This window comes from Atta cephalotes (assembly GCF_000143395.1).
Source record: "Atta cephalotes unplaced genomic scaffold scaffold00003, whole genome shotgun sequence".
NCBI lineage: Eukaryota > Metazoa > Arthropoda > Insecta > Hymenoptera > Formicidae > Atta > Atta cephalotes.
The window spans coordinates 10515405-10527590 of NW_012130067.1; the positions used below are offsets into that span (position 1 = coordinate 10515405).

Sequence of the window (12186 nt, forward strand, 5' to 3'; positions counted from 1 at the left end):
AATATATAAGTATATATATAATAATAATATTATATATATATATATATATATATAAATTAAAAATATATAGTAATAGTATATANNATAATTATATAATATATTAACTTATAATATTTTAGATAATATTGTAAGGTCACAAGTTGTAAGTTCCCAGGATCGAGAAATAAGCCACTGTTTTTCATTACACTTTAAATCAAAAATCGAAATCTACAATTATATTAAGATTCGCGTTTCACAGTTATATTTTACTGTAATATTTTAATGTTATATCATGATTTTTACAGAGATATTTTTATCGATGGTAACATACAGTTTTATTGAATTCACATTACTTCGCGTATCTAGCAACTCGTTATGTTTACTCAAGTAATTCGTGTCGGATGACAGTAGATAATACGACTCTGCCCACCTTCATCGCACAGCACTATATAACGCTCGATCTGTTGACTGCGAATCACTTTGCTGAGCTGATTAAGCTATTTCTGATGATCATTTTATCCAAATGCGGTCGATGCTGATCGATCGCATTTGGAAATTTCCGAATCTGTTATATCGTACAATAGAATCACGTTTTTTCGTTGCATTATAATTTCCCAATCGTTCTTAATATTTCCGTATAAAATGCATTTTCCCGGTAGCGGAAGATTGATTTTCAAATCTTTTAGACAATTGTTGGGTCATTACCTTGCAGTTGCCAGGCGATCTACTTTACATGGAATTTTAATTAATTATTTAATTAAATTATTCATTATTTGATTATAAATACCGACTATAATAATAATTTTATATAACTTATATATTATATAAAGTATTATATATAATAATATAATAACATTAAAATATTTGAAACATACAATAAATAATATAATGTTAAAATTTATTTAAGTTCTCACTGTATATATTTATAAATACTGTAATATATATTTGTAATACATTTTGTAAGATTAGCACATGAGATCATTTTTCATTATATGTTATAAATATTTATTCTTTCAAACGCTTTGCAAAATCGATTAACAAAATAGTGATGAAATATTTAAAAAAACTTTTTTATTGTTTTATAATATTGTAGACATGAAGAGCTATAAACTTTTATATTTAATATTTTTTCAATATTTCTTTACACAGTTTCAAAGATAATAGGAATATAAAAAATCAAATCTTTGATGGGGTGTTTGCATTCTTAATGTTTATTGGATAAAATAAAAAATTATTATAATTAGTTTCATATGTATTTTATTTCTACAAAGTTTCAGATTTAAAAAAATTTTTGGGTTTCTTGTTAATGATACTTTTAAAAAGCTTTCGATTAGATATATGTAAAAAATATATGAGTATTGATGTTTTTTATTCTGTAAATTTTAACATCTCTATAGGCCTAATAGAAACGTCAAGATGGATATAATACACTCTTAATACATGCACTATCTGCATGTATTTCGAAGTAGCAACTGGTCGTATCTGCCGACGTAGTCATTAATGCCGGATTATGCAGGATCTGAATTTAATTATATGCTCGTAAAATGATAGATTTTCCAGTGAATGCTCATTACACGTTTGCCATCATCGTTGATTGATATCATCACATTGGTGAGCCAATAATATAATCTAATATCGTCGGTACGAATTAATCAGGTCTCGAATTATTGCCGATCATTACATCAAATCAGATTTTTTAAAAGATATTTTTCTCCTTCTTTTCAACAGTTCTTTTCAATAAAAACTTCATAGTCTTGTCATTCCATTCGAATAGGATTTAATTTTGATAAATAAAAAAATTTTTTTAATTTCACGTAATTTGATTTTCTATCAAGTGTATTGTGTCACTTTTAGAAATTAATAAAAATAAAAAAAATAAAGAAAATTTCGATTTAATTGTTAAAATCTGATTTTTTAATTGTTGTTAAACTTTAATTGTTGTTAAACTCTGCATATTATTAAATATTCTTTTTATAACAAATGAATAAAAAATGTGTCATAAAATTGGAATATTAATGACGAGGCAATAATGTAATCACGTTGAATAATAATATTGAATTTATCTTCTAATGTCGAAATATTTTATATTTTTATTTATTAAAAAAGTTATGTTAAACATTTTGAGATATTTATGTCATACATTTTGATTGATAGAGATATTTGACATGAAAAGAATGTAAATGTGAATTGTGTTTTTTTTTATAATGGCCATTAAAACGGAATTTCGAAAGGGACTATGCTTCTGTGAAATTCAACGGAATTTAATTTCATGCACAGCTTGCGGGAATTAACATTTGTTCTGTTTATTGATTCGTATCAAGTCCTTCCGATCGGATTTTGTATTGTCGCGGCATGGTTTTCGGTCGTTAATCGTCCCCTCGCAATTGAACAGCGTATCTTGAAAAATGTGCTGTTTTCGAAAATTGAAAGCCTTCGATCTTTTATTACTATTTCGATATCAATTTTTAAAAAATTTTTTATAAAAAGATTTCAACAGGAAATTGGCTTAAAATTTATGAAAGAATGGAAAAAAATTATTTTACTGAGGTATCAAAAAGTTTATCTAGATATTGATTTAAAAATAATTATAGACAATTTAAATAATTACATACGACGCTCAAATTTGCTAGAATGTCAAAACTTTTGCAATATCATGTTTGGGCGCACTACATAATTTATTTTGATAGTCCAACATAATTATTTTTTTAGATCTATATCTAGGTATCTAAACTTTTAAATACCTTAGTAAAATAATTTTTTCCATATATTTATTTTTTATTTCTATTTAATATAATTTTTGTAATAATAATTGAATTTTGTAATAATAATTGAAAATAAACCAACAAATGTTTAACATAAATAAATAAGCAAAGAAGGTCATGTTTGGTTAAAATGGATACCTAATAATATTTTTATGTAAATCTTAACAATTTCCAGTTTAAACAAATTGCGCACCGATTATTTATTAGTTTTGAAACACAGTCGAAACTGAAGTTGGAGTACGTAATATCACAAATTAAATTAATAAACATTTAATGATATTTAATTTTTACATGTTTCAACAAAGTCATTCTTAAGAATAATAAGAAATAATTGGACTCTTTATAATTGTATATAAAAAATAATAAGTTCCAAAGGCTAATTTGGAGTCAGCGCGATAAGAAGTGCGCAAAAAAATCATTCATTCTGCATTGATAAAATTTTTTATTAGTTTATTTTGCGGCATCACACACACACACATATATATATATATATACGCGTAGATTTGCCCTACAAAGACGTGATCTCGTTAGTCAAAAGATATATCTAACGGTTGAAGAAACAATATATTGGAGAAAGTTACGAACTTAAATTGCCGTTTAATACTGCTATAGTTTTACAAAGTTTCGGGATGACGGGAAGTGCATGGTCAAACACGAGTGCAACTGGTTTGCACTTACTTACTACTGGCTGGTAGCAGTAGTAGGTGTCAGCGAATGGACGATCGGTTGAACAGCATGTGAGTGTGCTTTCGACAGCTCTGACAGTTTATTAGTGGTATCGAGACCATAACTAGGATGTAGCGCAGTTAGCAATTGCTACGAAACTTTGAACGTCGATTTCTAACAGTTTGCTTCTCTTAACGTTACCATAAGGCAGCTCGCGTGCCTCAACCATCCTGTTGAATCTGTCAACATTTAAGAAATTAGGCTTGTTAGTTGTGAAATTGAGTTAGCGGAGATTATTTAGTTTCTTCAGTAGAAACTTGAGATTTATCAATAAAGAATAAACTTTATTTTTAAATGAAATTTATTTTTTATTATACCATATACTAATAAATCTCAGATTTCAAGACTAAAAAACCTTCGACGCGCGGTTTACAAAATTGTGTAATTTTATATATACATATAAATTTATACCGAAATATGTAAGCACTAGAAAGCTTTGACTGATAATAAGATTTCTTTTACTTAATTAGATTTATTCTCATCGATTCAATTTAGCATTACAACTATTTATTTTCAAAATTTTTTAAAAAGATAATGCTAAATATAAAGATAAAGATAAAGATCATAAAAAATCCATTTTTAAGCATTAATTAAGTTTCATTAGTAAATTCATTAGTAAACATAGATATCTGAAAAAAATATATAATATTCACTTAAAATTTTTCTTTCATTTGCTTTTAGTTTTATTCTGTCATATTTAATCAATTGTGAGGTATGTCTGACTATTTTAATTTTTTCAACTCAATCTTATAGCATTTTAACGAGGAGCTTTAGAAAGTTGAAACTACATAACATATTTACTCATTATAAGTTACTTCAGATATAGTCATATTGTTAAATATTTTTAGAGTCAATTTTACTTGTTCTACTAGACCCTTTATTTTTTCCAATTTGTGCTGTTGCTCATTTTTTGTCTTTAGAAACTATTTAGTCTCTATATAAATAATTAACAGTATTAATGAAACAAATAACATTTTATAAAGGCAAGAGCATGGCATATATGTTAATATAACATCTAGGGTGACCAGACGTCCGGTTTTTCCCGAACATATACTCTTTTTTAAAGCGTCTGGGGACGTTCGATCAGGTTTCCAGTGTGTCCGGAGTGTACTCTTTTTGGTACTCATTTTGAGAGAGAGCGAGGGAATCGGAAGTTATCGCACATGAACTACATAATAAGCTAATCACTAGATCATTACTGTATCTGTAAAAATATTTGAAAATTATTAGGTATTATTATATTATATTAAAGCCGTTTTTTGCAAATACTAAATACATGTTTTTATTTATTTCTTAGGATTTTAATTTAAATTTAAATTTAAATATACTACTTATTCTGTATTACAATTTAAAATGTTCTGTTTTTTGTTCTACTTTTAAGACTTAAGTCCTACTTTTATACTACTTTTTAATCAGGAATGTTTTAGTTTATGTTTTAGATTATATCTGGTCACCCTAACATCATTTTTCCTGTATTCGCGAGAAATTCCTTTGTGATCATTATCACTGATAACAGAAGTGTAAGGAAATTGATACTTTTGATGAAAGTATCCACGCAATTTTCAAAAATACGAATATCGCGATCTTGTTTAATCGAAGCACATGTGTTCTCAGTCGTTGACACGGCAGCGTCCTCGCGAGCGCTCGCAATCACGTCCGGAATCACGCAGCTTCCCGCCAAGCACGATCGCATATCTGTCGAGGACAGATCCCGAGGACAGGCCTGACAGCGGCCAGGACGAAGATGAGTCCTTCTTTGAGAGGCCCCCGCCGCCACCACCACCTCTTCCGCTTCCGCCATCATCTCAACAATCGCAGACGCAAATCGATCAAACTCCCAGCGGACTGATCAAGGATGAAGAGGTCGGCGTTAAAATAATAAATATTCTCGACACTACGCAGGATCGCGAGGGGATTAGTACCGAGGAATTAGTTGGGTAAGTCTTATGAGATTAAGAAATTCTGCAATATGTCAGATATTTAAAAACGTCGTAATTTAAGAGTCGGTAGTGACGGGCCAATTACATCTACATCTCATTCACACAGTTTACACATCTGTAGTTTACCATATTTTATCTCATAAAAGAAGTATTCTAAAAACCTTTTTAAAAAGAAAAATATATGTCAAATGTATAAAAAAGATACCGAATATTACATTCTTCTTCTCAAAAACAGATATGCAATAAATACTATTAGCCAAGTATTTCATCACACATAAGATAGATTGAAAGTGACTATAATTATTTTTTATTTTTATATATTATTAATCTAATATAAATTATTATTATTATCTCTTCATTTTTTAAATTAAATTTCATATTACATTTTAAAAAATTTACAAAAAGCACACACACACACAAAGTGAAATTCCTAAAAAAAAACCTTAAAAAAAGAAAAAAATACACGCCAAGTGCATAAAATACATATCAAGTGCTTTCCTCCATTCCACTCTTTCTCTTTCTCTTTTTCTCTTTCATGTTCTCTTTCATGTTTTCTTCTCTTTTGCCTCCACTTTCTCTCTTTCACACTCGTTCTCCCACAATCTTTCCTTCGCCCTTCCCTCTCTCTGTCTGTCTCTCTATATAAATAAGTATTACACATGTATACGTATTAATGGAGCACATAGCATGGTCAACAGCGCGTGAATCTACGATACTAAGGGATTCGAGTTCGATCCCCAGCAGATCTAAGAAATTTTCACGCGCTCTTCGGCGATCTGGCAAACCATCAAGAATATTTATTACCAAGGAAACCTTTTAAAGTGCCGTTTGAAACCGGCATTAAATTGTGAGTCCGTCTGTGTACAATCTGCACTACAGGCATACATACAAAAAATATAGCCCTGTCTCAACTTTGGGATTGCGCCATCGAATGAATGAATGAATGCGCATTAATGTGCATTTTCGTTGTTAATTTAATATAATGAAGACATTATATGAAGACATTGTGTGAAAGCAGCTTAATGGACAAAACGCTTTACATATGTATAGATTTATCTATGTGTCCGAAAAAATCTGAAAATCTCTGAAATGGTACCTTTTTCCAGACTCGATATCTTAGGATTGGCTGCATCAATTTTATTCAAACTAATCGCAATGACGATTATATAATAAAAGTATTGTTAGATTTTTTATTTTACAGTTTCCGAGTAATTTTTATCGAAAAGTTTGTCGATATCAAACCTCCGGATAAAGCTAGCGTCTCGAATTTGACAGCGGCACGAACAAATACGCAATGACGGCGTTAAGCAATCAAGTGGTTCGTTTTATATATTTATGCACTTGGCATCGCTCGACTTTGTTATAGGACTCTTTTAACTTCTTTTTTTTTTTAAAGATTTAAAAATTTCTATCAAGTTAGAGTTTGCAATTTGGCTTTTAAAACTATTATAATAAATAAAATTATTTGTTCTTTACTCGCGATATTACAGATATAATCGAATTCAACTATATTTTCTCGTAAAAATAATATTGTGTCATGAAACTTCTTCGACTTCTTACTTTTATAAAAAATTACGAAGATTCGTATAGAGCCGAATTTTACAATTTAATTTTTTAAATATTACAATTAATGAAATTATCTGCATCTTAATTGCATAGTACAGATATCAAAACGAATTTTTATTTTGTTTTTCTATAATAAAAAAAATCGCTTTGGACGGACCTGCGGGCGATTTTCCTAATATAAACACTAAGAATATCGCAATTGCGATTTTCTTTTATGTAATTGGTTGAACAGAAATTCGTTTTCGATAGATATTTCTATTGTGTTTTCTATCGATCCTTAAAATTCTATAACCTTTTAAACATTTTTTAGAGAAATTAGAGAGTTGTTAGACTTTTTAATTTTTGGATAGTGAGACATTAAGTACTTTCTTTGTGTAGGTTCGCACAGCAAAAGGATGACAGGACAACGGTCGACGGACAAGTCAGGCGACCCCGTTCGATCACGAGGGACCATTATATTTCCAGGTGAGTTCTTTTTCTTCTTCTTCTTTTTCTTTATTAAATAGACATTAGTTTTTTTTTCACGCGTCGTATTCTGAGTTCTCTATTAACAATGACTTCCAGCTCTCGGCTCTTTTCTTCGGTCCTCCAAGGGACATTTATTTATCAGCTTATAGTTTCTTGCTATTTTTATTAAGCGTGTCACCTCTCCTTCGATATATTCCATTCCCTTCTTTGATCTTTGATGAATTTGACAATGTCTAATATTCCACATTTTTCTCTAATCTCTTTATTTCTTATTCTATCTCTTTTGGTTCTTCCTGATTATTTTTCGTCGAATACTTATTTCTGTGATGTGGCTGAATTGCTTTGTCTTCTGTTTTCGGCGCGTGTTTCAACTCCGAATATTAATATTCGTTCGACAATTGTCTTGTACACTTGAATCTTGCTTTCTGTTGTTAAGCGTTGATTTTTCCATATCGTATCCTTTAGCGTTCCTGACTCTCTTGAGTGTTTGCTGCCTCTTATAAGTTTCGACTGCTAAAGACATTGACGCATAGATAGTTCACTGTGTTGTTCAATCATGTTTCTTTTGACCTCCAGCTTGCAATGTTGTGGTTTCTTATCATGGATTTGATTTTAGATGTGAATATTTTATTTCTTCGCAGTATTCGCGAGACTGTGTAACAAGCGTTGCAGATCTTTCTCTTCAGCTATGAGAATAGCATAGTCAGTATAGTATAACATGTTATTAGTAATTATTCCCCCATTCAGGGGAATCCGGGCAAAGTGATGTCTTCTATGATTTTTTAATTATTTGACTTTTGCTCAGACATAGCTCGTCAGTTTATCGATTCGGATGCAAAAGAGGTTCATGCGAAAAAACGGATTGCGCAAGATGCTGAGATAAATGAACAATAAAATTCGAGAATTTCCATGACGTCCAATAAATTCGATTGAAAGCTTTTGTCTACAAAACATAGATAGGCTGGTCTATTCAATTGCTTTTTCGACTATTTGAAGCACAAAAAATATTGCATCTATCGTGGATCTATTCTGCCTAAATTCCTGTTCTTTGTTCCTCGCTTATCGATCTTCGGTCTTAATAGCTCTAATAGAATTGTACTGAACAGTTTCTGGACTGAACTCAACAGCATCAATAATTATCGAGATTTGACATAGTATCTTTTTTAAAAATTGAGATCGTAAGATTAGTCTTCCATTTTTCCGAAATAAATTCTGTTGTTATTATTACATTGAATAACCATCCTATTTCTTCTGTCAATATTATATCGTCATATTTCAAAAGTTTATTATAGATGTTATCAATGTCTGATGCTTTTTTCTTTAGTTTTTTGATAGCCTATGTCCCAAGTTAGGTAGAGGGTATCCTCTTCCTCTTATTTCTTATATGAACTTTGTGTAATATTTGTAAAGATCTTTGAAGTAGGCAATAATCATTCTTCTTTATTTATAGAGATTATCTATACTATGTTTTTTACGTCTGCTCTTCTGTTCTTGAGCATTTTCTATACCTTTTTTTGAGCGCTCTTTCCATATTTTTCGTAAATTGCTATCAATATTAATTCTTTAACCTTCTTATTTCTACATATGTTTCGTTTCATACTCTTTTCATTTCATACTATATATTTCTCTTGTTTTTCTCGTTCTTTTTAATGTAAATACGCTTCTTTTTTCCTCTTGGTGATTTTTTTTCGTCAATAAATCATGGTATAGCGTTCCTTCGTTTCAGTAACGCTTATACTCTTTTTTCCCGATTCCCTTCGCGAGCGACATTCATGATATTATCTTTGATTTTTCCACGCTGTGTCTACATCATCTTTTTCTGTATAATTTTCTTTACTTTTTCTTTCAGTTTTCTATAATACAGCTCTCGTGCGGATTTATCTGCAAGAGATTCTGTGTTAAATTTCTTGATATACTTTGGGGAGTGGCTTTTAATATAATAGTCATCCGTAAAGAATTATTCTATGACCACTGTTAGTGAAGTTGAGTGATTTAACATCCAATACTTGCATTGGCGAAATCAATTAGTTATTGCCATAGTCGATGATAGATTTCCTATCCTGAGAATTCTCGAATATATATTTATGTTATAGTTTATGAAAAAAACGTGTTATTGATTCGCAATTTGTTTTGGATACCAGTAAGTCTATCAGTAAGTCGCCATTATTGTGCGCGTGTTACGGGGTTCCTTATTAAATTTTTGCTTTACTTCTGGCACTGCATCACTGCCGATTCGTGCATTCAGATCACTCAATATAACAACACTGCATTTATTAAGTATTAGATTTAATTGGCCTTCGTAGAACGACTTTCTTCCCTGTTTTGGTGATGTCGAGAGCGTAGACATTAAGAATGTGTAGCAGTTTAATCTGCACATCAAGTCTGACTTGATCTCTGCAGAATTCTTGGACTTACATACTTTACCTCATCTATGAGCGGCTACAGATGCTTTCGTAGAAGCATCCTAACCTCTGCTGTTGCTATTTGTTCGTTTTTCTTTTCCATTATATAAAGATAAAGTCCATTATTCGTCTACCTTTTTCTTTTCTGTTAGTTGTCTAGTTTTCTTTTCTGTTAGTTAGCTGTCTCTGAGAGACAGCAGATGCCTATGTTATTTTCTTTGATTTCCATAATAATTTCTTAATCATTCGCGTCCAAAATCTTATGTTCCATGCGGCGAATATAATAGTATTGGTTTAAATCATTTTTTTTCTTCTGCTGGGTCTCTCCTTTAGATAGTCTAGTTCCGAGATTATGCGTGATATGAACAGAATTTGATTTTATCTCTGATGTTGCTAACCTCATTTGAGATAGATTATTTATCAACCTTGTTTAGTCTAGATCCGCTGCATTTTGCTAGTCAGGGACACTTCGAAAAGGGTATGTACGATGCATTGCATTAATTCGCTGGGTCATAGTAGCGGCCCGATTTATCAATGTTTATTTTATTCAAATACTACACAACTTTACAAAAAAATTGCAAGAGACAAAAATAATTTATTTTCTTCTCATAGAACTCTAAGAATTTTTTGAGAATTTTTTATCAAGTTTTTAGTACTACATTTTTTAATTTTTGATAAGTTAGGCTACTATGACTCAATTAATTCACAATTAATGCACTACTGTACAATGATCTTGAATAGAGAGAAGCCATTACATACTATCTTACGTTACATCTCCTGGGATTCCGTACTTTTTAGATGAGAGTTCCTTTCTCTAATTCCTAATTAAATTCTCCGATGGAAAATTAAATATAGTTCTCTTTAAAGTATTAATCTTTAAAGTATTAAGTCATCAAAGTCACTGTATTAAGTCACTGTATTAAATTTTAATAAGTTAAAATTAATTCTAGAACACATATGTGGGTCTTCCACATCCAATTGAAATTTCACTTATTGCTTCGTATACAAAGAAAAGGAAAGGAAAAGTCTTGTTTTATATCTTAAAATATAAAACTTATGATATTACAATCTACAGATATATTCTAAATCTCAAAGCTTCAAAATAAAAAAGAGAATGTAAGTATTAATCTGAATTGAAGCTAATCAAAGTTATAATGGGTCTTCTAGATGTGTTTTCTAGAATTGATGTGTTTCCAGAATTTTTCGGAAGGTGTTCTAGGATTAATTATAGCTTCGGAAGCTAATAAATAGCATTTTAACTGTTAATAGTTCAAAAAACAATCCAAATATATCGTATATTCTAATAACTAATTTAACAATCGAAAATTTCCCTAAGTGTCATCGAGATAACAGAGAAAAAATCAATTATATATAAATTAAATGAAAAGCAAGATCCTATTGTGTACACTGTTAGAAATTTCTGTTGTGAAATCACAATAAAAGTGAAAGTTTTTATCCATGAAGAATAGAGACCAGAAGACAACTAGGCTATTAGAAATGTGATCAAAATCAGGTTTCTGAATTGGTATTGGTGCTCGATAGGCAGCATTCGAATCACAAAATTCTTACTAGAGTTCCTCTAGTAAGAATTAAGACATAAGAACGGAAGAACGCCGAGAATTATCGGAAAACAGCACAATTCCACCATGGTTGACAGTTGATAGTCCGATTTCGCGTTCGCGCCTTTTATATCATGAAACAGCTCACACTAATTCATTATACATCGAAAGTATCTGTAAATGGCGGCGTTTAAAGGAACTCAAAATTTGATCAATCAAGATCGGTTCAAGTCATGAGAGGCACCCTCTCATTAGAGGGACTCTATTCTTTTCATATACACTTACACACATACACACATAATCATATACAATAATCAAAGAATCGAGACCGTTATTCTTTGACATCATGTTTTGACAGTAACAAGAAGGCGTAAATTGTCATTGAAACTTGAATAAAGTTTTTTTATATAAGAACGGTGTCGTAGAAGGGAAGTGACATCTCAATCGAACTAATTCAGATGACCACTTTGAGCTCATTTCTGACGATATCGTTAAGTTCGGTCTCTATTCTTTATGTTTTCATCCAAATTTGTTGTAAAATTACAAATAAATTGTTTAATATTTTACAATATTCTTTTTTACAATCAATATTCGATTTTACAATATTCTTATTGTAATTTTACAATACCTTTGCTATAAAATTACAACCCAAATATATTATTGTATGTTATATGCTTTTGTATTTACATATAAGTACACATATATATATATATATATATATATATAGTGTAGTAAAGTAAAATATATATATATATATATATATATATATATATATATATATATA

The 12186-nt window shown here is 30.1% G+C and overlaps 1 protein-coding gene across 1 annotated transcript in view; it reads left to right on the forward strand.

The window, feature by feature from the left end:
* LOC105625833 (inactive rhomboid protein 1) overlaps nucleotides 1–12186 on the forward strand; it is a 141611-nt gene that overhangs the window by 111408 nt on the left and 18017 nt on the right. Inside the window, exons 8-9 of the mRNA XM_012207145.1 lie at nucleotides 5082–5404; nucleotides 7352–7438. Coding sequence (XP_012062535.1) covers nucleotides 5082–5404; nucleotides 7352–7438 — 410 coding nt within the window. The remainder of the gene's footprint in view (nucleotides 1–5081; nucleotides 5405–7351; nucleotides 7439–12186) is intronic.